Here is a 25,912-nt window from a genome sequence, read left to right as displayed (position 1 = left end):
AAGGGGACGGTTGTTATATTGGGGTGTCCTCCAAGGGCCAAATCCCCTCGAGTCCAGGGAAACACTGGATACCTCCAGCACGGCTCCAGGCTGTGCCGGTGCCAGCATCACCCTCCCCACCCCGGCTGTCCCGGCTACCCGTGAGCCCCTGATTAATTCCCTGAAACCTGCAGTGCGCAAATGAGTAATAATCCCAGCAGCGCTAATTGGTGAGCTGTGTCCTGACAAATTGATTTGCGCTGTGTTAACATGGCACGCCCGGCCGGCCCTGCGCCCACCGCGCCGGGGTCACTCCGGCCTGCCGGGAGCAGATCCTGGAGCCACGGCATGGATGGCTCCTTCCTCCCCTCCTCCTGCCCGCCCCAGGGTGGGCAAGGACTGTGGGTGAAGCCAGAGCAGCACCCAAAGTCCCCTGACTTTCATCCTGTTTGATCTCAGGGTGTCTGTCCTCTGGACAGCAGGAGTTCCCAGAAGCTGGGCAGGAACCCAGGACAGGAGTGGGGCAGGAACTGGGCAGGAGCTGGGAAAGAGCCCGGAGCAGGAATGGGGAGAAGCCTGGGACAGGAGTGGGGCAGGAGCTGGGCTGGAACCCGGCAAGAGCCCGGGGCTGCGCCGCTGCTGCTCGCTCTTGTCAATTCTTTATGGCGCTGCATCTTTAATAGCTTTACAGAGCCCATTTAATGTGCTCCCAGACATGAAGTGCTGTCTAATCAGCACATTTAGGAGAATTGCCCACATCCTGGTCTCGCTGCCATAAAACAGTGCCCACAGAAGCATCTGTAATTAATGTTTTTTTTCACTCGCTCTCTCTCTCCCCCACTGAATCAATTTATAAAGCGCGGACTTCCTCTGCGCTGGAGCTTTTAGGCTGTTTTACTCCGGCAGCCGAGGTGACTCGGCAGCGCTCGTCAATTAAGCAGCTGTGTATAATGGATGCTTCAGAGTAAAAAACACAGCCTGATTCCCAGAAATGATCAATGCGCATTTTTCTCACAGAAAAACGCAGGCTCACACGTCCCCACCAGGCTCCGCTCAACCTCCCGGGGCTCAGCGGAGCCACCGAAAGGGGAAGGGGGGGGGGGGGGGTTTGGAAAAGAGCCGCTCTTTGCGCCTGCTTTTGGAATGGGAAATTAAAAACGGGATGAGAATTAAGGACAGAGATAATTAGCGTCACCCCCTGGGCAGGACCTGCCTGTTGCCACCCAGAGCGGGGGCAACGTTCCTGGGGAAGTCACTGTGCTGGGGGAACACATCAATGTGGCCACAGAGGGTGGGAGGGAGCATCCTGGGACCCCCGGAGGGTTCTCTGAGGTGTCACAGCCCCCAGCCCCGGCCAGGGAAAGTTTACAGGTTTTATTGCCAGAGGTGGCTCCTAATTGGGAAGAAGGAAATAAAACAGGAGTGAAAGTGGGGCTGGGCCGGCAGAGAGGGGCCAGTCACCCCCCTGTGCCCCATTTTGGGAGACTTCAAAGCCTCCCGGCGCACAAAGGCGCTGCCTTTGCTCTTTGGATCGTGCGGATCAAAGGCGGCGGCGGGAGGGCACCGGCAGCGCAAGGAAAGCTCAGCCATGCGCGGGGCCCCCTGGCCCCAGAGCCCGGAGATGCCCGGCACCATCCAGAGCTGCCACCTCCTCCCTGTTCCCATGGGATCCCCACTGCCGTGGGACACAGCAGGAGCCAAGGCCTCCAGCACCTCGTCGTGGCCATCAGCCCAATGTGGGTGTCACCCACGTGTCCCCAGGGATGGGACAGGGACCACCCCGGTGCTCAGCACCATCCGCAGGGACTCAGGGCTGGGAAGCCACCCTGGGGTGATGAGGTGGGGTCAGGAGTGTTTCTCTCAAACAAGGGCAGCCCCAGCTTTGGCAGCTCTGCTGGCACCCAGCTCCGAGCTGCCTGGCAGGAGATTGGCCGTCCCATGGAAACCTGCTCCGAAATGGAAAACTTATAACGGTGGTTAATTGGTTTTAAGCAAAGCCTAATGGGGATTGTACACCTGGGCACCGTGCTAGTTTCTGAGCCATAACTGGCCTCAAAACTGGGAGAGGGGGTGGCGTGACTGGGCTGTGAGCGGCGGGATGCTGGGAGCGGGATGCTGGGAGCACGTTCCTGGGGACAGGGTGCTGCGAGCTGGGTGCTGGGAGCTGACTTCCAGACGAGGGATATTGGGAGCAGGGTTCTGGGAGTGGGATCTGGGAGCAAGATGCCACAGGAGGTGGGGTGGTCCTGCCAATCCACTGGGCTTGGCAGCCCTCATGTGGGAGCCCTGCCAGGCTCCCGTTATCCTGGAACAACAAGGCTCTTGCCCAAGAGTGCTGCGCCTTTTCCAGGAGGGATTTCAGGGCTGGCTCCATGCAGAGCCCGGCTCGGGGGCACACAGAGCCTGATTTGCACGGTCCTGGTGTTGCACAAAGGCGGAGCCGTGCTGATGGTGACGGATGTGCTGGCTCAGTCACTGAGACCCGGCTGCCTCATCCCCAGCCCCAAACTGAGGATGGTGAGGATGGTCCCACGGAACAATCAGAGCACAAGCAGGGCTGGGGATGCCCAGTGCTGCCAGCTGGGCTTCTAGAGAAAACCAGGGTGCTGCAGAGAAAGTGGTTTTTGAAAAAAGCAGGAGAAAATCCTGATTTAAATTGATCATCTGCTGTAAAGGCAATGGGCTTGGGCACAGCCTGCTGAGGACACGGGCAGGTCCCAGTGCCAGGTAACAGGGACAGGGGTGGCACGGATGGATGGCAGAGCTGCCAAGATGTCCCATTTCTCCTTCTCTGGAATACACCGGGTGGGAATGGAGCTCCTTGTGCTCTCTACATCTCCATTAACCTTCCCTGGGTGCTGTGGGTCATCAGGAAGGGACTCCCAGACCCCAAGGAGCCAAAAGGGGCAGAGGGGGCAGGAGGAGCCCAGTCTGGTGCTGTCCTGGCCCCTGTGCCACGGCCAGGCTGGACAGGGGACAGGCAGAGGTGTGGGCAGGGGACTCAATGATGCCTCGCAGAGGTCACGGCTCAGCTGTAGCACCTCACAGAACCTGGATGGGTTTGCCTGCAGCAATGTGCAAAAAATTAATATCCAAGTGGGAGGATCCTTCCCCCTGGAGCGGGTTGAGTGAGGGGAACACAAACCCGGCGGCTGCCACGGGAAATGACGCTCTTATCAGAGCAGTGACACCGACAACCTGGCTCTATACATTTTTAATAAATCATTTGAAATTCCTGACTGTCAGGAGGATTGAATCGGGTGCTTCCCTGGCTGAAAGGCCGAGGGGCTGTGCCAGATCTCCTGGCAGCCCTGATGGGGGGCACAGGGGTTCTGGTCCCACTGTATGGCATTGCTTGGAGCCTCTGGGCATTGCTTGGTGCCCTGGCACTGCTCTGTCCCACTGTGGAAGGTTCAGGGATCATTCACCTTCCTTCTCCCACCAGTCGGTGCCTTCCACAGTGCTGGGGCCACTGACAGCCCAGCAGAGCTGGGAGCAGCACAGGGGAGAGGGGGAACCTGCTGAAACAAGCAAATTGCAACAATTCCCCTTTTCCAAATGTCAGCAGATTTGGAGGGGAAAGAAGCAAATAAGTTAAAGGTGAAGATCTCCTGGGAATCTCCAGCTTGCTCTGCTTTCCTTCCCGTACCTCGGCTTCCTGGGGCTGCCCCCCTTGGCAGGGACCACCCTGTAATCCAGGCTGGCAGCACATCCCAGCACTGCTCCATAAATGCAGCTAAACACCACAGTTGAGACTTTTGGGGCAGAAGGAAACTGGTTAGAGAGCAATGGGAGGGAAATAAAATATGGTGTGGGGGGGACGTAGGGGACACCACATGCAAGGCATGGGGCAGGAACAAGCCCAGCAGCACCATCAGACCTTGCCCTGATCGTGTCATCTTCCAGGAACTGGTCACTCACAGAGTCAAAAGGTTTTTCCAAGGAGCTGGTGAATTCCCTGTAATGGACTCTGAGGCCCAAGCACTGTGGGGACCAGCAGGGAGGTGGTGATGCCCACAGCAGTGAAGGACAACACCCAGCTGTGCCCACCAAGCCCTCCCTGGGTGCCTTTGCTGTGCCCAAGGAGGGTCCCCTCAGCAGCTGGAGCCTTGGAACCCACCTGAAGCCTCTTGGCCTTGCCTCCACCCAGTGATGCTTTTGAGCCCTCCAGCAAGCGGCTGTGGGATGGCCCCATGCCGGGTATGAAACATCCCCATTGAGATAAGACCAAATCACCTGTCAGTCAGCGCCATATCTCGGGTGGCATCAGAGCCTCAGGACTAACAGGGATAGAAAATGCTCCACAGGCTGGAATTGGCTCCTCCTTACACTCCTGGCCCCCTCACAAGGGCTATCACCCAAGATTTTGGTGAAATAGGTTGAATTTTTCACAAAATACCATCAGGAGGGAAGAAAAAGGCATAGGATCTGCTCGAGCACTGGCAGAGCAGTGACAGCAGAGAGCGAGGACACAGTGACCTCAGGATGCTCCTGGTCACTGCCAGGATGCTGAACTGGCACAGGGCCATGCTGGGGCAGGGCTGGGGCTGCTCTTCATCACACTCCAGCCCCAAGAGTACGTGGATATTTCTGCACCCCCACAGTGCGGGGGCTGTGGTGTCCCCTCAGTGCTTTTACAAGATGGGAAGGGTGTGGGGTGCTCTTGCAGGAAGCTGGACTCTGCTCCTTGTGTTGGAGCTGGGAAGACCCTGAGGGGAGTCGCAGGAACGATGATCCATCATGTGCCAGTGACCCGGACGGGGATATTTTTAAGCAGGGAATAAAAATAGACTCGGGCTGGCAGTGAGCACTCGCTCCCGGCATCACTGTCAAGGGGGCTGGGGGCTGGGAAGGGGAGCAGGGTGGACCCCAGCCCCCCACCTCATCCAGCCCACCCTTCACCCCACATCCTGATCCCCCCACCATGGATGGTCCATCCTGGCTTGCTCTTGGGGTGGTTTTTTTATCACCACCTGTGCCCTGGGGACTGTCACCCTGCCCAGGCCACCCCCGGCCCTGCAGATGCCAGGGTGGTGTTGTGGGGCTGCCAGTGCCCCCCAGAAAATGCTGCCTGATACACTGGGAGAGGACGCAGGCGCCGCTGGCCGTGGGACCCGGCTGGAATGGGGATTTGTTTCAGCTGAATAACTTGCTGAATCTATAAATAAATCGGGGGGAGGCAAGCGCAGAGCACAGGAGTTTCTGCCTTGCTGACCCTGCAGCACCCAAGGCAGCTGCTCCTGAATGCTGCTCAGCTCCACCTCTGTGCCCACCCAGGGCAGTGGCACCTGGGGGGACAGCAGGGAGGATGCTGCTGGACACAGCTCCTTGCCCAAACAGGAGCCTTCTGAGCCTGGATCGGCCACCTGCCCTCTGTGCCCTCTGTGCCCTCTGTGCCCTCTGTGCCCTCCATGCCCTTCGTGCCCTCCGTGCCCTCTGTGGTCCCTGGATCCATGTCTTCCAGCCTGGCCCCAGCACTGGGGGAGCTTCTGGCCCTGAGGACCCCAGCGAGGAGCCGTAAGGGATCAGTCACTCCCTGTGGGCAAATTCTCCTCTCGCTCTGGTGAGATTTGTGATCCAGGAATGAGCCCATGCACTGGCACAGGGCAAGGGGTAGAAGATCCTCTGTGCCACAGCAGCAGCTTGAAGAGACCCCCACTCCTGCCTTCCTTCCTCCTCCTCCTCTTCACGCCTGGCTGCCCCTGGCCGTCTCACTCTGCTCTCCATTTGCTTTCCCAACAGATGTTGGTGTCTCTCCTCTAACGAGCATTTTAACGCCAGAATCTCTCTCTCTCCCCTCTGACTGGGAAGCAAAAAGCTTGACATCTCCCATCAGCATCAAAGTCCCTTGCCCCAACACCCTGCACCATGGGTCTGTGGGTCCGTGTCCTCAGTGTGGTGCTGCCGGGGCAGTGTTTGTGTCCCCCATGTGTCCTGCCTTTGCTTGGAGCCACCTCTTAGACCCCCACGGCCTGGAGTACTGCATTAGGAAACAGCTGGGAGCTGGGGAAAACCTCTAAGGATTCAATAGGAATGGGAAGTGGGGTTGTGAACCAAAACCAGGCGTGGGAAGGACCCACTGGAGTGATGACAGCACCACTGGCACTGATGAACCGCAGTGGGTGGGTGGGCATCCCTGTGTCCCTTGCTGTGCCCTGGTGACATTAAATACAGGCAGGAGCTGGCAGGGAGGTGTAGGTGCCATTTCCCCCTCCATGTCCTTCATCATCCTTTTGTATCCCCACTGCCAGCACGGGAGGGCTGCACACGGGGCAGGAGCCAGCGATCCCGAATATTGACGGCGGCCCCAATCAATGCTATCTCCTCTTTCCATGCCTATGAGCTCATTGATTTTTTTTTTGTTGTTGTTACCTCTGTGTTTATGTAATGTCTGAACTTTGCACAACTGAACCGTTTAATGTGCAGAAAAGAGCCCTGTTGCCATGAAAACGGACCTGCAAATGACAGCACGGATGCGGAGATATCCCTGTTTTATTGGGCCATACAGAATGGATTTTAACCTTGATAAGTCAATAACTTTTCGTACAAAAAGAACAAGAGCAGATACAGCTTTCAGAACCTTGAATGCATTTAAAGCAGAGAGTAATGGCCCGGTTTTAATCCCCGGGAAATCTTTCTCGTTCCGAGGGCCAGGCATTGCCAGGGCAGAGTGACATTTTGGGCAAAGAATTACAGTGTGCATTTGTCAGGATGAGAGATGGAGACGCTCCATGCTCCAAATTGCCAGTGCCGGTCAAAAATAATGATATTAAATTAAAGGGATATCGTTATCTGAAAGAGCACAGAATCAGAGAAGAGAATCAATGAATGGTTGGAGTTGGGAGGGACATTAAAGCTCATCTTGTTCCACTCCCTGCCACGGGCAGGGACACCTTCCACTATCCCAGGTTGCTCCAAGTCATGTCCAACCTGGCCCTGGGCACCTCCAGGGACAGCTTCTCTGGGCAACTTCTGCCAGGGTCTCAGCACCTCACAGATAAGAATTTCTTCCTCACATTTAATCTAAACCTGCTCACTGTCAGTTTGAAACCATTCCCGTTGTCCTGTCACTGCAGTCCTGTGTTATTCCTTCTTTGGGAACATAGAAAACTTCGGGTGGGCTCCCCAGTGCCTCAGGGGAGGGACTCACCCGCTGCCACCCCAGACGTGCTGATGCATTATTTATTTGTGCTAAAGCAGAAAGACTTTTAAAAATCTCTCTCCTCCAGCTTCCTCCTTGCAATTCAATCCCTCTGGAAGTGGCAGCGGAGCCGGTCTCACTTTGCAGAGCTCATTCATTAGCAGATTAAGGCTCTCCTTGTGTTCCCAACATCGCTGGGGGAAATTTATGTTCCGGCAAAGTATTCACGGGTTCCCTGAATCACAAAAGTGTTTCTCCTCTGTAAAGTCTTAAAAAAAAAAAAAAAAAAAAAAAAAAAAAAAGGAGAAAAAGAGAAAAAGGATGGAAATGGGGAGGTCAGAACTGCCTAATAGTATCTCCTTGAAGGCAGTGCCAAAACACCCACCTTTTGAAGTTTGCTATTCCGGGACAGATCTCTTCCCCGGCAAAGACGCCATCACCCTTTCAAGTCCTTGTGAGTGACTTCAGGTGGCTAAAACATTTTCTGAGAAGAATGAAGGCTCCTTTTTATATCCTTTTTTTTTCCCCTCCTGAATAAAGACTGATCTTTCTTCCTGCCTTCCTAATAGCTTTGATTAAATTATCTCTGAAAAATCTAAGTGCTGTTCACAAATCTGTAATGGTTTTATTCTTATCGCTGGCCTCTATTGCAACACGGGGAAGCAGATAAATAAGCTGCAGAGAAGGTATAAAACTACACCAGAACCTGCCAGAGAGATGAGCTAAAAATGTTTGAACTGAAACAAATGAGCAGTATGAATAGCCCTGCTCCGAGAGGGAATTTATTCAATATAATGTATTTTCACAGGGAGGATAATACGTGTTATAATTGCACAGAGGAGTCGCTCTCCTGAAAGCAGATCCAGCTATTATTTTAATTTCCCAGCCTTCAGCATTTACTGGATCAGGAGTGGTGACTGGAGCAGCTTCATGTGTTTGGAAAATGGGCGCTGGGTGTCAGCTCTCCCCTTGCCACCCCTGATTATGGATGCCTGGAAAGCTGCTGGTGCGTCCGTGGGTGGAGGAGGTGGAGAGGTCCCAAGAATAAGCCAGATCCACTGAAAACTCCACAAAACTCAGTAAAAGCCAGATCTCCCCGAAAGTGGCCAAACCACAGTGCTGCGAGGCAGGAGCCAGGGAGGAGGGATGCAGGGAGGTGATGAGCCCTGGAGGCTCAAACTGGACGGCTGAGGGGGTGCTCTGGACCTGCACATGCCCGTGTGGGACCATTGTGGACAACAGCGAACGGGCTGCCCCCTTCCCACAGACCCTCGCACACGTGAAGCGGCAAAAAGAAGCCGTGGCAGGGATTTTGGGCAAGCAATAATGGATTCCAGGACTTGGGCTAACAGGGGCAGCCTCAGCCACTGCAGCGCTCGCTCGGACCTCACAGTGCACCGGGTTCAGGGGGTGCTTGTGGCCATGGCCATTGGGGTCCCCAGCTGAACTTCAGCCTGGCTCTCATCCCCCGTTAGCTCCGCACTTGTCACCTCGGTGACCCCGCGCCGTCCCCACATTCCCCTCACCCCCGCAGGACCACAACTCCCATGAGGCCTCACGGCTCCCCGCGGCCCCGCGGCGCGGCGGCGGCGCGCGGGGCAGGCCGGGAAGCGCAGTCCCGCCGTTCGGATTTTCCCGCGAACGAGGGGCTCGGCGGATGGTGGGGGGGGGGGGCACGTCCGGCGTAGACGCTCCTCCCCCTTTCACCCCCCCCCGCGAGCAGGACGCGGCGCCGTGGCCATGGCAACGCGCCGGGGGCGGGGCCGAGCCGCGTGCGGCCGCCGGGCCCCGCGCGGGGCGCTCAGAGCCGCCGCAGCCGCGCGCCGGGCAGGAGCCGCCAGCCGGGGCCGCCCCGCCAGCGCCCCCCGCCCCGCCCCGCCCCGCCGCGACCCCCGCCCGCCGCCGCCGCCGCCATGGAGCGCTGAGCCGCCGCCGCTGCCCCTCGCGACACCCCCCCCCCCCCCCGCCCCGCCCCGCCGGGCACCGACCGCCGCCGCACAAAGGGAACACCGGGGCAGCCGCGGTGTGATGCCCCCCGGGGTCGCCGCGCCGCCCCAGCTCAGCCGCGCCGGGTGGATTTGGGGTTAATTTATTATTAATTTTTTTTTTTTTCTCTCCCCCGGATATTTTTTGCTCTTCCTTACCCCCCGCCCCTCCTCCGCTTTCCCCGCGTTGCCCCCCCCCTCTCCCCCCGGGGGCCGAGCGCCGGGACCCGCACGCTGGCCGCGCACGGGGCGGGGCGGGCCGCCGGCGGGGCGCGGGGCCGGGCGGGCGCCGCCGCTGCTGCTGCGCGGCCCGGGGGGGGCGGCCCGGCTCGCCCCGCAACGCAGCGCCCGCAGCCGGCCCGGATCCAGCTCTGACGGTAACGGGGGTCCGGGCGCCGGGGAGGTCGTGGGGGCTGGTTACCGGGCGGGGGCGCGGGGACCAGGGGGCTCCGCCGGCTCCCGGAGCGCAGCGGAGGCGGTGCCGCCGCAGCGCGGTGCCCGGTGGTGCCCGCGGAGCCGCCGGCGCCGGGGCCCGGCTTGCCCGTCGCTACCGGAGAGGAATGGGAACAACTTTTGGTTTTTTTGGTGGTTTTATTCTTTTTTTTTATCCGATTTTTGATTTTTAATGGCTTTTTGGGTCGCCTGACTCATAAGTGGAAATAAAATATCCACGGGTGCCTCCAGGAGGAAAGCTGAGACACTTCCACCGGGAGCCGACCGGGAGCTGCCGCCTTTGCTGCGACCCTTTTCTGCCCCTTTTCGCCTGGAAAAAAAAAAAAAAAAAGGGTTTTTGCTCTTCCATCCCGGGCAGGAAAGCGCCCGATCCCACCGCGACACCGGAGCGGGTGGTGGCAGAGCAGGACCCCGCCATGGACCCGGCGCCTGGTGTGGATCCCGCCGGTCACAAAGGAGAGGGAAGAAGGACCCACCCAGCGATGGTTTATTTAACACCCGTCTCCCTGGCTGCCTCCGCCGGGTCAGGAGGCTCTGCCGGGGAAAATCCCCTCTGGAAAAAGCTCCGCTGCGGAGGCAGCATCCCTGTGGCATCTTCTGGATATCGGCGCTGGGAATACGATTCACCGGGGACGAGGCATCGTGGTCCCCGAGAGCTCCTGGGCTGCACGGCTGGGCATCCACCGGGGCGGCCGCCGGCTCCAGCTGGGGACGACAGAGCTGTGCCGCCTCTCCGGCTCGGTCCCCGGCAGAAATGAGGTGTTGCCGGTGCCAGCAGCTCAGCCCCAGCGTCCCAATCTAGCTCCGGGGAGAGCCGTCACATCGTGGAGATTTAATGGCTGGAGAGGCAGGGCCTGGACGCAGCGAGCCGGCGGCGACACGGCACAGCTCGCTGCAGGGCACGGCTGCAACCCGGGCTCGGCTCCGGCCCTGCGGGGTATTTCCGAGGAGAGGCAGTGGCAAAGTTTTCGAGCCGTGCTTGGTGTTTGCCGAGGGATGAATTCATTGGCGTTGGGCAGTGGTGGTTTGCCCGGCTCTGGTTGTCGGGATCCCCGTAGGGAGGTTTTGATATGTATTTACGTGTGTGTGTGTATATATATATGTTCATATATATATTTATATGTGCATCCTCCTGCTCGGGATGCTCTTGTCCAGAGGCTGCAGGCAGCTTGCCTTGGGTGGGTGATGAGCTTTCATGGAGGGCAGAGTGGCCGTGGGGCTCTGCAAGGCATGGGGACAGAGCCACGTGGCCCCTCTCTCAACAAGGAGCGTCCAGCGTCGTTCTTGGGATAATTTAGTGGGATTTGGCAGTTTTACACCTCATGCCTCTGTGGTGGGATTTGGCTGCCCAGTGTGCCGGGCACATGTCGCTGGTCAGTGGCCACACACGTGGACATCGCTGTGGCGGGACCCTGGCTGGCAAAGCTCTCACACCCAGGCTGTTGTGCTGTGGGGTGAGGTGGGAAATGTCCCTGGCAGAGGGCACCTGGCGTCCCGCGAGGCATTCTTCTTATGAAGGATCCATAAAACTTTGAGGAGTGGATTGGCGATGCGTGAGCCGGGTGCGGTCGGGTCAGGCGGCCTCGAAGCCGCGGTGGAAGGAGAGGGAAGCTCCTGCCGCGGTGCCTTCTGCTGACCTTGTGCGTAGAGCAGGGGAAAGGAAAGCCATTCCCTGGCTGTGGGAGTGCGGCTTGTTTTCCCAGCTTCAGGAACAGCTTTCCTGCTGGTTTGAGGGTCAGTACCAGTAGGGCACGTTCTTGATGCCGGAGCAGCACCGGCTGTGAGCTGGGCCCTGTTTCAGCCAAGCGTGTCGTTAAAAATTGGAATATCTCGGTGTGAATATTTACCCTCAGGCTGAAACAGGGAAGCCCATGGAAGGAGGACATGAGTGGCTGCTGCCAAGCTGCTGAGGCCGCGTCACCTTAGTTTTTTTTAGGCCCTCTAGTTGTGTGTTTTATTTGAGCCTGAAATTCGTCCATCCCTGAGCAGGCTGCAGAGGAACCCCTTCCCTCCTGAGGATGATTTTTGATTGCAGGCTGCTGCCCTGCCCGGGGAAGGGCTCTGCCTCTGAGACAGAGGGTCTCCCGGTCCCAGGACCCCACGGGGATGATACCCCCGAGCCGGGTGCCCGGTGCCCACCGCCGTCCCCGAGCTGCCCCTGCTCTCCCCGCCGTGCGTGCGGCATTAGTGCCGGGCGGTTTGCATCCCTGCCAGGCGGCGGAGTTCATTTTTTTGCCTGGAGCGGGTTTCCTGCGTGGCCTCAACTTGTGTGGGAAAATCTGCGGTGGAGCCGGGCAGCCCCGCTCCCTCTCCGGTGTGATCCTGCGGCACAGGGAGCGCTGGGCTCGGGAATGTGTGGTGGGAGCCAGCTCACCCCAGTCCCCTCCGGCTGTCGGGGTACCACGGGCAGGGATGCGGGGTCCTGAGCGTGGGGGGTGATGGCAGAAGTCTCCCGGCCCCACGGCTCCTTGTGGGGACAGCAGGATATGTGTCCCTGGGTAAGGTCCTTTGCTGGTGGTGTCTCATCCTGGGATGGAGGGAGTGTGTGTGTGACCCCCCCCCAAGGCTGGGGATGCTGCAGCTGGCGGGGTGGGCCGGGGGCTGCACCTGCCGGGACCCCTCTCCCGGCCCCCGCCGGCATCTGTGCCGCCGCATGTCCGTCTGCAGCAGGCGCTTGCATGCAAAAATAAGACATTTCTTCTTTCTCTTCTGCCTGCGCATTCCTCAAAAAGCTAATATTCATGAAAGGTAATTCAATCAAACCACGATGCCTATCAGCTAATGCAGCAAAGCTGGCGCAGGGGTGAGAATGGGAGCCAGGAACACAAAAGCCCTGTTTTATTACCTCCTGCTTGCCTGAGAATTGCTTTTCTCCCTCGAGTGAGCCGGCTAAAGCTGGCTTTATTATGTTAACCTATTTGCGTGTCAAGAGCTATTGTGCCTCTCTTTATCTGTGTTTGTATTTGCTCGATGCAGGGAATAAAAGGACGAGGCGAAAATGGATGGCTGGTCAGTGCTCCGCACTCTGGGGGCACTGATTGGTTGCTAAGTGATTTGCATCCCCGGTAATCGCTTTTATCTCGGAAGGATGTCGTGTATAATTATAAGCCTACTGACATCTTTTGAAATCTGCCTAATGGGTGTTTTTAATTTACATGGGAAGCAGGGGCTATTTGTGTTGCTCTGATTACAGGTTGGGTGAATATATGGGTTAAAATACAGATATTTTCATAGATGCGGGGCACCGGCAGGGATGAGGCCGGGATTTTTGGCAAGTCCCTGCTCGCCTAGGGATGGGTGGAAGAGCACAAGTCACCGCGTGTGAGTTTGGGGTTTAATCCCTCAGCCCAGTGCACAGACTGGTGTAGTGCTGGTCATTGGACTGGTCCTGCAGCCATCCCGTGAAATACAACACGAGGTGGGCTCCTGGCTGCTGCCAGAGCCGGCTGGACCCCCAGGACCCCCCTCTGCAGCCATGGGGGGACTGTGCCACCGAGTCGCCACTCCAGCCATCTGTGCCAGCGTGGGGGTGACACACAGAGCTGGCTGTGCCAGCGAGGGGACTGCCTGAGGTTCTTGTTCAGCCCCTCATGCAGGGAGTGCCAGGGGCTTTGCTGGGAGTACCTGTGGAAATGGTGTCTGGGGGTACCTGTGGAACCATCGAAGCCCCAGCTGGGTTCACATGGGATGGGATCCCACAGCCATGGCAAATAAAGCTCCCGAGCACCTGTGCCAGCCCTGGGCACTTGCATCCAGCAGGATCCCAGCTGGGTGACTCGCTGGAGCTGCTGAGGCATCAACAGGGTCCAGGGTGAGCTTCCCGTGTTAGGGGCATTGGCAGGGCTGTGGGTGCCTGTCCTGGGCGGGCAGCAGGATGTGGGTGCTCTGAGATTGTCCCGTGGGTGCCTGGATTTAGAGGAACCACGTGTGGGAAACATCCCGGCAGGAACACTGGGCTAGCCGTGCCAGTGGCACGCTCAATTTGGTGTTTCTGTCTGTGCTATTGGAAAAGCAGAGCTCTAGAGGTGCAGGCAGTGGTGACATGAGGGGTCTTGGTGTTCCCCCAGGGCGCTGTGCACTGGGACTGGGTCACCTCAAACACACAGAGGTCCTGAACTGAGGTTGGTGCTTGTGACAGGCGCAGGGGCTGGGCTAGGTGAGAATGTGGGGCAGGACTCGGGGCAGGTCACCGTCGGGGACAGCTCCAGCCAGTTGCCTCCTTCCTCCTCCTCCAGAAAAGGCCGGGACTGAGCCGCAGGCACGTTCCGGCTCCCTCAGGCTGCGCACAAGGTGACCCCATCAATTTGCAGGGCTGAGGTGGCTCCGTGGCACACGGTGCCGTGGGCAGCGCTGTGCTGAGCAGGATGGGGTGCAGGGAAACGCGGGGCATGGGGAAAGTTGATAGAGGTGTGTGCTGGACCCCACACCTTGGAGCCCGGGGTGCTGGACCCCCCTGCACAGGCAGCCCCATCCCATCCCAGCCCGTCCCGCTGGCGAGCGAGCGGCGCGGGCGCCGCTATTTATGGCTGGCTGTAAACAAACTCCCAATGAAAGAAAGTTAATGACCTGAGACTGACAGGAGCCTGCTGGGAGTTTTTATAGCCCCTGGGACTCCTTTTGCTAAAGAGAGAATACATCAGCGTTTTAACCCAAACCGGCGAGAGCCGTGCGCTGCGGGGGCGGGGGGACGGCCCCAGCCTGGGGAGGCGTTTCGGAGGGGCTGGTGCTGGGTTAGGAGGGGGCTTTGGTAGGGGGACCTTGACTCTGTGTCTGCCTGCGTGGGACTGGGGTGCACAGCCCCCTTTTCAGGAGGCACGTCCCGGCGTCGGGGGCCCTCCAAGGCTTTGCCATCTGCCTCTTGTAGGTCATCTCTCTGCGCTCCGGGCAAGAGCGGGGGCTGGCTTAGCGTGGCTGGTAACCACACACTAATAAAGCCTTAATACCCTGCAGCGGGGAGATTTCACTGTCAGAGATAAATATTCATATTGCTTTCCAATTCAGCCTTGGCTGCACGACAAGGGCGCCGTGGGGGGAGACAGGAAGGGTTGCGGTGTGGGGTGCTCCGAGCCCCGCTGGCTGCCCTGCCTGCTCCTGCCTGCCTGGTGTGTTTAATACCGTGCCCTGGCTAATTGTGGGGTGTGAATATCATCCCCAGGGCTCTCAGGGGACAGGATGGGGAGCGTGGCACAGGGTGCCCCTCTCCCCGTGCTCCCCGCCTCCTCCTTCGCCGCCTCGCACGCGCAGCCTCCATCTGCACGCGACGCTTGATTTACCGAGAAGAGCTGGCAGTTAAACCTGACAAATTGAAGGCAGTTTTAAGTGGTTCAGGTTAATTAATAGTCAGGGAAGTATCAATTTTTTTTTTTTTAAGGGATGCTCTTGGCTGGCGGGGAGAACTGGAGTTTGACTTTGCCTTTGGAAAGTAACACTGCACGGGTGGGTGCCCGCAGGCAGGGGGATGGAGCCAGACAGGACACTGAGCTTGGTGTCACTGCTCCAGTTCCTGTCCCACAGCCTCACATTGCTGCTGGTATTCCTGCCCCCAGGTTGCTGGTGCTGAGGGAGTCACTGGGACAGGGAGGGATAGGGCTGTCCTGTGTGGCCCAAGCTCCACTGCTCATCTCAACGTCCCTTGTGGCTCTGGTTGTCCTCTCTCCTGGGGTCTGTGCCTTGGCTGCAGTGCCAGAGGGTGCAGCTATGCCAGTAAACGGAGAGATTCATCCAAAGCCACCTGTAGTGGCACAGCTGGGTGGCTGCAGTGTCCCTGCTCCTGTGGGGGACCCAGGGGTGAGCAGCAGCTTTAAGAGGTTCATGGGGGTCCATCGTGGGACTGAGAGCTGACGGGGATGAACTGGAGCAGCATCCACTCCCCTCGGTTTCTGCCCATGTGACTGTTGTGTTCGCATCTGCCCACATCTGCCAAGCCTGGGAGTGCTCAGGAGGGGACAGATTTTAAAAACATCCCAGTGAAAGAAGCTGAAGGTCTCCTATAAGGAGGAGAGATGGGCAGGCTTTGAGTGTGTGCGGCACAGGAAGGCTCTGAGCTGTGTGGGAGAAAGTCTCCATGGCACAGGGACCTGAGCAGTGTCTGTGGTTGTCACGGGATGCCACAGAGGTGGGCAGCTCTGGGATCTGGCTCAGGGCTGTGTCCCAGAGCAGCACAAACCCTTCATCAGGCCATGTGCTCTGTCTTTCCCAGCACAGAGCAGGATGCAGGTGGAAGTGGTGGGTTTCCAGCAGCCCTAATTCTTGGGAATATGAGAGATTAAGGTTAGTGACCATTTTTTAACTCAATAAAGGGGAAGACAAGCTGGAGTCTGCAGTCCAGAGATATAATTAGTTCGCAGCAGTGGTGCTTTCTTGATTTAGCTTCAGAGAGCAGAACAAGACAAGGATGTTATACCCAATTAGCAATAACATACAGCCCGAGCCTCGCTAGGTGAGATAACAAGCCATTTTTATAGCTCTTCTTTACGGACTTTTTTGGAAAGAGGGGGAGAAAGAAGAAAGGGACCGAGTCTCGATTTCTTTTCATCAGGGAACAATTATTAGTGAGCTCAGAAAGCCCAAAGCTGAGTGATCTGTTGGCCAGTGCAGACAATAAAACAAATCAAACAGCTCGGAGCTGGGCTGAGGCCGTCTCTCCAACCAGCTGGGGGAGGCTGAGCAGGTGACAGCAGGTTACAGCCCTGTCCCAGCAAGGACACGGCCAAGGGCCACCCACACACCGTGGGATGTGCCCTGGCTGCTGCTGCGGGGCTTTGTGGCACGTGGCCTGGCCGTGCTGCCCGCAGGGACCAGGTGCTGCTGGCCATGCCCCTGGTGGGTCCCCAGCAATGTGACCCCAATGTGTCCCCTGTCAGCGTGGTCCCCAGCGAGGTGACCCTCGCCGCGTCCCCTGCACAGCCCCGGTCAGATGGCGGCCGCCTGCCGTCTGCCAGCTCCACGGTCCCTTTGTATTGCAGATCGATGGCCATCGATTTTTCCTCCCGTGTAAACCTGGCCGGGCCGGGGCTGTGCAGGGGTTTTGTGCACGTCTGGCTCTGTCTCTGCCGCGGTCGGAGCAGCCCGTGCTGCTCCCCGAGCCCACCCAGCGCCCGCTCGCCTCTGCGGCAGAGAAACTCAAGGGCGTTCGGAAAAACAGCCTTGTGAAGAGTCGGGAAAACTCGTGTTTCATTAATCAGCTGTTAATGACGGGCTCTGCTGGTCGGTGGGGTATTTGCAGTCTCTCTCCTCGCTCCCCAGGGCAGCGGCCCCAGCTTCTCCTGCAGTACCTGCTGGGGATGGGGCTGTGGCGGCTGGTTTGGGGCACCTGTAGGAGCAGGGTGGCTCACTGCTTCCCTCAGCCTGGGGACCCTCCTGCTGCACAGCGGGCTCAGTGTGGGCAGCGTTCTCTCTCCTGATGTTGCCACCCCTCCGATGGGGTAGAGCCTGGAGATGGAGCAGGAGGCTGCCGTCCCCTCCGTGTCCTTCCTGTCCCCTCCGTGTCCTTCCTGTCCCCTTGCCAGAGTTTTACAGCCTGATAGGCAGTGGTGTGGCCGCATGGGACCACTTGAGCTCATCCCACCACACCCCAGCCCACCCCGGGGGAGCTGGGCTGGGACATCCCCGGCTTGTCCCCACCGGGAGCAGCCGTGGAGCCACTCTCCGGGCTATTAACACCCCGCGATGATCATCAGCTCTCGTGTAATCATTAAGACTATTAGAAAGAAATGTTGGCTCGCAGCTCGTGTCAGACTTTCCGTTCTGCTTTGCAAACGCGCACAATTAATGCCAATCAGGCGGGGGAGGCAGCCAGCTCCGATCCCGGCTGCTCCCAATCCCGGCTGTCAGCTCTCCCCATCCCGCCTGGTACATTTTCATACAATTGCTATAAACATCTGAGGGAAACTCCGTGTTCTTCGGCAGCGCTGAGTATTGTTCTCTGTTCCTTTTAATTACTCGGCATTCAGCGGCTCATCCGGCCTCGGTGATCGGTGGGGAAAGTAGGGATTTGTAAAACAAATAGAGAAAACTGGAGAGATGCCTTATTTTCCCATTCGCTGGCTGTGTTAGGTTGTGTATGGCTGAATGAGAAAAAACTGTTTAATTTTTCTTTGTCTTTTTCTTCCTCCCCCTCCTGAGTTGCTTTCTCCCCACAAGGACACAGCCTGGTCCCTCTCCCCAGGGAACCCCAAAAGCAGGGTGAGCTTGGGAGAAAGGGGGGGAAGAGCTGGAATTACTTGACCGGATGGTGGTATAATCCTTGTTACAAAAGTACACATCAATTATAAGAATTCCTCCAGTAATCTTGGAAATCTATCTTTTCTGCTGAACCAGCTCATTAAAGAGCACCATTCATTTCCATCTCTCCGGGTGAGAAGGGTTTAAATCTCCAGAGCTTTGTGTTACCAAATAGACTGAGGGTGATGGACTCGCGTTAAATATTAAAAGGAAGAAGTTGATTTTTATTTTTTTCTCCTCTTTCCCCCCCCCCCCCCCCCCAGACCGGCAGCACAAAGAGGAAGGAGGGGAGGGTGGGGGTCCCCACTGTGAGAAGCTTCCCCAGCTGTCGGTGGGCGATGCAGGGCTGCACTCAATGGGTGCCTTTGAGGACCCCCCTCCCCTCCCTTGGCCTGGGGACCCCTCCAGCTCTGAGGGAGGAGGGAGGGAGCGAGGGAGGTTTCCCCAGGCCACCCTGGCAAGCCCCCGAGCCTGCGCCGGAGCCGGCCGTGGCACAGGCAGGGCTTTTGTGTGCCGGCGGGGCAGTGGGCGGCTGCGGGGTGAGGGACGGGCACAGAGCCCCTTTGTGTGCAGCTGCGAGCAGAGCAGGATGTGGGATAAGGCCCAGCCATAGGGATGGAGAGCTGGTAGCCAGGGAGGATGAGAGGGTAGCCAGGGATGGGGAGTGGGACCGAGGATGGCGAGCAGCGGCCGGCCAGGGTCGAGGGCGGCGCGGTGCGATGTGTGCGCTGTGCCGAGGCTCTGTGCAAACATGTTAATTTGTTTTCTTTCTTGCCTCGCCTTTCAGGGTAATTGGTTGCATTTGAAGCCTTTGTGAAAGCCTTTGATTATAGTAATTTCAGCAGCGTGATCTACCCTGGATTCCTTCGTCAGATTCTTTCACAGCTCCGGCACTTGGGGCTGTAATTACGGAGTGGAGCACACCCGGCTGCCGGGTGTGGGGCAGCTGGACGGGGCACCATGGCCATGGGAGCACAGGGACTGTCACTGCAGAGGACAATCAAACCCCTGGGATGAGGCAGGAGCGAGCCAGGGAAGGGACAGGAGCTGTGATGGGGAGCTTTGGTCTCTGCACTGCTGAGTTTGTTGGGTCTCAGTTGCAGATGCGGATGCTGCGAATGCCCATGGTGTGTGTGGTTGCCCATGCTGGGGTTGACTCCTGCCTTGTTGGGGTCCACAGTGTTTTTAATTGCTGCTCTATGGAACCACTTGGCTTTTCTGCTGGCTGATCCCAGGTCTGTGCTGGGGCTGGGACTAAAGCCCGTGAGCATCCCAAGCATCCATGACGGACAGCTCCCCCCACCCCCTGTTCCCCACCCGTGTGCAGGAGGAAGGCACGGCACGACCGTGTCGGATCAGTGAGGTTTTGCTTTGAGGAGCTGGTGCCACATCCGAGGGGACACGTCCGTACATGTCTGGCAGGACCTGGCAGATCCTGCCCTCCCGCTGCGCGCTGGCCCTGCCGGGACCTCGGTGCGCGCAGCCAGGGCTGAGCCCTGCCAAAAACACCGACGGCACCCGAGCGGGGCCCTGACCTTTGCTAACGGGGCCTCTCCCCCCTCGCTCCTGGCATTTTGTTCCCAGTGCCACGTAATGACCTTCTCGGCAGCGCCGTGCCAGCGTCTGCCACTTCCAATTACCCACGGCTGCTCGGCGCCTGCCACAGCACGCGGGGTTCCTCCCTCCCCGGCAGGATGGCAGCGGGGCGGGGGGATGCTGCACTGTGATCCCCCATCCTCCTGTCTCAGGGAGCCTCAGGAGCCCCCCAACAGCACCCAGGGCTCTGGGTTCCTGCCCCGGGGTGCTGGAGGCGCTTGGCTTTCCAGAATCATTATTAACCTGTTCGAGAGCTGTTCCTGCTCGCAGCGAAAATAGATCTTTAATCTCTGCCCAAAATAGCTCATTTGATGAGAGGCCTCCTTAAAGCTGACACATAAATTTAACCAGGCCGCCCGAGCCCTGCACGGGGACGTCTGCAAAAGCTCAACAGCACTCGAATTGCTGGTTTTTTTTAAATTCTGTCCTTACAGACACATCTGATACCGTATTTCTTCCGTAGGGTCTTTGGAACTGCTCAGGAGGTGATTTGCCCTGCCTTGTCCCAGTTCCTTTGGCCCTGCTTGTGAGCAAAAGGTTATTTTTTGATGTTGACTTTCTTGAAGAGTCCAAGAGGTTTCTCCTTGGAGCTGCCACGAGAGCAGAAACCTCATCTCTGGGTGGGGTGGGAGAGACATGAGATGCTGCTGTAGGATGCCAGCAGTGAGGGTCCTGGTCCAGTGCCACTCTGTCCCTGGCACTGTGCCACAGCTGGTGGGCTCTGTGCCATCCTGGTGTCACAGCAGCCCAAAAAAGTGGGAAATGGGGATTCTCAGAGTGTCCCAGCTCTACTCAGTGCTGGGTCCGGGGCTCGCCCCACCACCTTCCCAGCATTTCCACAGAGCATGGGCTGGGAGAAGCCACTTGGCTGCTCTGGGTCTCTCCCCCTGCCCCCCACAGTCCCCACATCCCAGCGAGACCCCGAGCAGCAAAATAATCACTTCCAGCATCATTATCCGTCGCAAACCCCAGCTTCCAATTTTAATCAGAGGAGCTGGTGTTGCTTTAAGATCTGCGGGTTTTAAAGATCACAAGAGGGGTTAGAGAAAATTACCCTTGACTCTTACATGCTAATGTAATCTCTAACCAGATCTGCAGCACTGCAGCTAAAATTGCTTTTTAGATTAACATTTAATTATTAACAGGGCCCCCTGAAAGGCCCGGGGCTGGAGCACGCGGAGGGGAGCGGATTAGCCGGGCGGGATGAGGGAAGGTCGGGCAAGGGAAGGTCGTGGGGTGACCGGCGGTGACAAACTTTGGGTTTTATTTTACCTGATGCTCCCCGTGGTTCACAGTGGGGTGACCTTTCTGTGCTCACCCCTTGTAGGACTGGGCTGTGGCATCCCTGCATCCTCTCCACCCTAAATCTGGATGGGAGATGCAGTGCCAGACAGTAGCAGCAGCCAAAATCCCGCTCGCTCTGCAATGGTGTGGGCATCCACTGTGTGCAGAGGGGAATCTTTCCTCCTCTGACACCTCCTCACCTTCGCCATCAGATGGGAAATCAGTGTCCGTGGGACCAGTGGTGGTGGTGGCAGTGGCAGGGGAGTGGTGAGAGGGAGCTCTGATGTCCCCAGGGCTGTGAGGAAGGGGAGTTCCCTGCTGGTGCGGTTGGATTTTCCTCTGTCCCTGGAGGGACAAGCCCAGTTGTACTTTGGGTGTACTCTGCACACCAGGGGCCAGTGAAGGCTTTTGCTTTGTTCCGCTGTTTGCTACCAACCTTGGCCTCGCCCTGTGCTGTCTGTGTGTCCGTCTGGCACTGTCAGGAGCCTCCTGTGCCTCTCCCAGCCAGGGTGACCTGTCACCTTCTGTCCTTGTGCTGAACCCAGTGCTGGCTTTTAGTAGCCAGAGGTGACATGGCCATAGTGTGACCCAAACAGCTTTGCAGCATCCCTGGTCCTGCTCCCCTTTCCTCTCCTAACCCCCAAAACTCCTTTTTTATGGGATTGCACCCCAGTAACACCTGGGAAAGGACCTGGACTTGTTCCACCACAGCCTGGATGGTGACCAAGACCTTGTCCCTCACCATCCCTGCCCTGCCACAGCTCAGCAGCTGCACAGACCCACTTCAGGCTGAGACTTTAAAAGTTCCTTTTTTCTTCTCTCCCCCCTCCCGTCACATTTTCTTTTATCTAAATCCTCGCCTGCGAAAGCCTCTATCGACAGCTGTGCTGGCCTTATCTCGCCGGAGGGACCTTCGCAGGGCTCTCAGAGGAGATAAGCCCGACTTATCAGCTGCTGATGTCAGAGGAGGTGCCAAACCCTCCCATCACTGGGGCTTTAGACATAGAGGGTGGTGTTTTTTATTAAAGTCACAAAGACCTTGGGCTTATAAATAGTGTGATGTCGAGATGGATTAGCTGGGTGTGGGGCAGGATGGCGTGGTGGGAGAGGGGAAGGATGGAGTTGTGGCTCCCCCGTCCCTGGAAGTGTTCAAGGTCAGGTTGGACAGGGCTTGGAGCAACCTGGGATAGTGGAAAGCATCCCTGTGCATGGCAGGGAGTGGAACAGAATGGGCTTTAATGTCCCTTCCAATCCAAAACATTCTGTGATTGATTCTGTGATGCCACAGCTGTGGAATGTGGGGTTGGGGCTTCTGGGGGATCTTGCTTCAAATGTCCCCAAGGGACCCCACTGTCGATGGGACTCTCCCTATGCCCCAGTGCTGGATGATGGTGGGTCCACGGGCACAGCCTGGGCAGAGGCCGTGCGGACTCAGGGCGTTCCAGCAAAACTGCTGAGTGTTGCCTTTCCTGCCACGAAAGAGCCAGAGCAGCTTGAACTAAATCGGATCCTGCTGATTGGAATTAGTTCAAATGCAGATGGAGCTAACTAAGCCGGCGCTAAGCGTTGGACAGCCCAGCGCCCAATTCCCATCAGCTGATTCAGGGGCTTTTCGGAGCGGCATTAGCGAAATGCCACTGTGGCACAGATGCCCATTGTGCCAGGCGCCCACCCGCTCGCCCACGGCCCTTCTGGGGCTCCCTGCAGGGTGCCGGGGTGGACAGATGGACGCTGTTTTGGGGCTGTGGCACTGGAGCCTTCCCTATTCTGAGCGTGCCTCTGAAGGTGGGGTGAGGCGCAGCGTAGCTGTCGGAAAAATCATCTCAGCTGCGAGACGCCCGGGAGACAGGGGCAGCAGCAGGGTCTGAATTAATCGGTGGCTTTATTCAGTTTGGCGTGTGGCTCCCGCGCCTCTCCCGCCTGCTGCCGATGATGATCCGTGCCCAGGGTCGGGATGGCTCCAGGAGGGAGCTGGGCTGTGCGTGGCAGGGCACAGGGGGCAGTGGTGGGGACAACCCAGCCTGGGGGTGTCCCCAGGGATCTGCTGGGCCCTCAGGGTGCCCTCAGCTCCTGTGACAGGCTGCATCCACACTCTCCCTGTGCCAGCACATGGATTCGGTGACCCCCTGGGTGCTTCCTCCTCTCTCTCATCCCCGCGTGCCCCAGGGACCGCCAGGGACCTGATCCTCATCTGGCAGTGGCACGAGCCGCCCACGCCACCCATGTCCTGCAGGGACACGGGTCAGTGTCCCCGCGAGGAGCTGCCCCGGCGCAGGGAGCGGGTGACGTCCACTGCTAATCGGCCAGATGGTGACACCCGGCGGGACGCCAGCCCTGAGGTCACCCCGGAGCTCAAGCTCAGGTACGGCCGGAGCCGGTGCCGTCATCCATCCCCTGCACGGCTGTGGGTGCCACGCACGGGGCCACCCATCGGGGGCAGGGGACAGGAATGGGGACAAGGTCAGGGTGGCAGCTCCCGTCATGGAAAATCCGGGCGCTGGGCACGTGCCGGGGGAGCCGAGGTGCCGGGAGCGGGGCTGCGTAATGAACCCCGAGTCCCGGCGGGGAGAGGAGAACTCCTGGCAGTCAAGTGCGCTCAGGCTCTGAATAAGAAGCACTTCATTCTCTTTTCAAACTGTATAATTTCTGCCTGATTGTAATGGCATATTTTAAAATTACCAGAAATCGAAGCCAGAAAATGGATACGGCTGCTTTTACTGCGAGCTGCGTTAACAAAGGATATGTAATGCATGAAATAAAAACACCTCCCTGCCCCCCTCCTTTTTTTTTTTAAAGACAGTAATAGGAGAAAATTGGTTTTGAAACTGAATAAAAGTCCCTTTCAGAGGAAATCATTTCTTTCAGGGTACCTTTGCTGAAAGTAAAATAGTGAATAATGAAAGGTGGTTACATGATTGTCTTTCATTTAGAGAGCGCGAGGACAGATGGAATCTGGGAGAAATGCACGATTGGAATAATTGCATGGTAACAAGGCGCTTGTTGTGAAATTAGTATCTTAAGAAAGTAGTGAAAAAGGCTTTTACTCATGAATACTTCATTATTAGGAGAAAACAGCACAATTTGGGTTCTCCAGACACCTGCTCAGTATTAGATGACTTCCTCCCCTCCTCCTCCTCCACCTCCTCTTCCTCACACCTTTAGCCGATGAGTCTCTCCTTGTCCCTGCTTTGCTGGGGGAGTCAGGGTGAGACCCTGAGCCTGATGAGCCCAGCTAAGGCATGGACACCCTGCATGGATCCCATCCTGGGGATAATCCCAGAGCTTGGCACCCCCTGCATGGTGGAGGGCACAGAGCAGGAGCGAGCAGCACAGGTCCCGTTGTCTGCGCCCGTGGTGGCTGTGAAGGTGTTTTGTAGGGTGACATTTAAACCAGCAGAGCTTGGAGAGCCCCGGGCACAGCTCAAGGAGCATCCATCCATGCTTTGTTTCCTGGTGCTGGTGGTCACAGGCTCTGCCAGTGCCTGCCCGAGGCCACCACCTGCCTGAGGCCACCACATCACTCCCCTGCACACCGGGTGCCAGCACCGGGACATGCAGGAAACATCCCAGATGGCTGCAGGAGGACACAATTCCCACAGAGGAGAAGGTGGAGTGATGTACCCAGCAGTGACACCCATCCATGATGTCCAGTTGTGACCCCCAGCCATCCATAAGCATTCGGCCAGAGAGCAGCAGCACGGGAGCTGAAACACTGGTGGATGGGCACCATGGCTGCTGTTCTGCTGCTCCTGCCCACATCTCCCTGCCCTCTCCGAGTGGGAATATCACTCCCTGTGCCAGCTGGAGCAGTGGGAGGGTGTCAGCAGCAACTGGTTATAACTCAGGGCCCCGGCAGCGCCTGGGGAAGGATGTACAATGAGCTGCACCGTGGTGACGACGACTTTGGCCTGACCCCTCCAGCTTTTGTGGAGCAGATTTTGATGCCAGCTGGGAGCTGGCGACAGATCCCAGGACCCCGAGTGTGATGTTAACACTGTCTTTCCACAGCCTTGGCCGGGGTCACTCCGTGCCGGGAGGCACCGGCTGGCACGCCAGCAGAGCGGTCTGGCGCTGCCGGGACGCACCGGCTCTGCCACATTCCCGGTGGGAAGGGCAGAGGAAAGCTCTGCAGGGAGCGCAGATCACCCGCTGAGACCTTCATATTTATTTTATATACATCCCTATTCATTTCAGGCTTTCTGAGCTGGTTGTTTATCTCCAGAGGAGCAAAGGCACCGAGTGCCGAGGAGCTCCTGCCGGGTGGGCGCGGGGGTGGTGACAGGGGGTGGTGACGGGGTGGCAGGTCCCTGGCTCACCGTGTGTCTCCTCTCTCGCAGGGTGCGGGGCGGCAGCGCCCGCAGGGAAACCCGGACCATGCTGGCCTGCCTGCAGAGGACCCAGAACCCCCCAGCCCAGCACCTCCCCTGCCCCAACAAGGCGCTGGAGCCACGCAAGTGTAAGTGCCCGGGGGCGGGCGCCCGCTTTGATGCTGTTTCCCTTATTGAAAAAGACATTTATTTAACCGATAATTAAAAAGAGCAGGAGAAGTGGGGAGGAGAGGGGGAGGAAGGAGCCAAGATAAGCAAATTAAATTGGGTTCTGTGGTTGATAAGTCCAACTTCAGCAAATGTTGCAGAGCTGCCTGGGAAGCGTGGTGGCGGCAGAGGATGGTGCAGTCGGCCCCCCAAACCTCCCCGGCCCTTCCCCCCCTAATTACTTTCCCCATTTTGCCGCAGCTCGCCTTCCCCAGGAGCTGGCCTTTCAGATAAGCTGTAAACTAGTTACATTAAAATGGGATCCAAAAGGTCACTCCGGCAAAGCACCTGTCTCTCCCAGCCTTTGTCTCTCAATCCAAACCGTGATTAAATGTATATTTAATGAGCCTGCTTTAGGCAGGCGTGTTTGACCTCCCCGGCTGGGAAAGGCGCATTAAGATTCTCAAGTGATGAATGTGTGTTTTAAAGAGGGGAGTGGATATTTTTCTGCTGGTCTCAGTTGGATTTTTAAACATTGCCGGCTGAAGACAAATCAGCTGCTAAAGCTCTGCTTGTTAGGCTGTGACAGCCCCCGGGTGTTTGTTTAATGAGCTGGATTTTCCCGTAGACGGTTTTTTTCCTCTCTACCTGGGCACCGTGAGCAGCCAGGCGAGCTGGGCATGGGGCTTGGGCAAGCTGGGCATGGATTTTGGACGATGCTCGGCCTCCCTGGGGACCCTCGGCATCGCTTCAGTGTTGTGCTGCTAGCCAGGAGG

The 25,912-nt window shown here is 57.8% G+C and overlaps 1 protein-coding gene across 2 annotated transcripts in view; it reads left to right on the top strand.

Annotated features, from left to right (window-relative positions):
* Positions 1–9,109: 9,109 nt before the first annotated feature.
* The window catches only part of FAM222A (family with sequence similarity 222 member A), a 29,316-nt gene continuing 12,513 nt past the window's right edge, over positions 9,110–25,912 (top strand). Inside the window, exons 1-2 of one of the 2 annotated variants that reach the window (XM_066199935.1) lie at positions 9,110–9,203; positions 24,999–25,117. In XM_066199935.1, the coding sequence (XP_066056032.1) occupies positions 25,036–25,117 (82 nt within the window). In that variant the 5' untranslated portion in view covers positions 9,110–9,203; positions 24,999–25,035. Of the gene's footprint in view, positions 9,204–9,420; positions 9,483–24,998; positions 25,118–25,912 lie in introns of those variants that run through there. The other variant, XM_066199934.1, reaches the window with a different exon arrangement.

The sequence above is a fragment of the Chamaea fasciata genome, unplaced genomic scaffold, assembly GCF_029207755.1.
Source record: "Chamaea fasciata isolate MVZ Bird 193981 ecotype frontalis unplaced genomic scaffold, bChaFas1.0.hap1 SCAF_18, whole genome shotgun sequence".
In the NCBI taxonomy this organism is placed as follows: Eukaryota; Metazoa; Chordata; class Aves; order Passeriformes; family Sylviidae; genus Chamaea; species Chamaea fasciata.
Note: the sequence above shows the minus strand (reverse complement) of the source record. Positions and strands in the feature narration are given on the sequence as shown.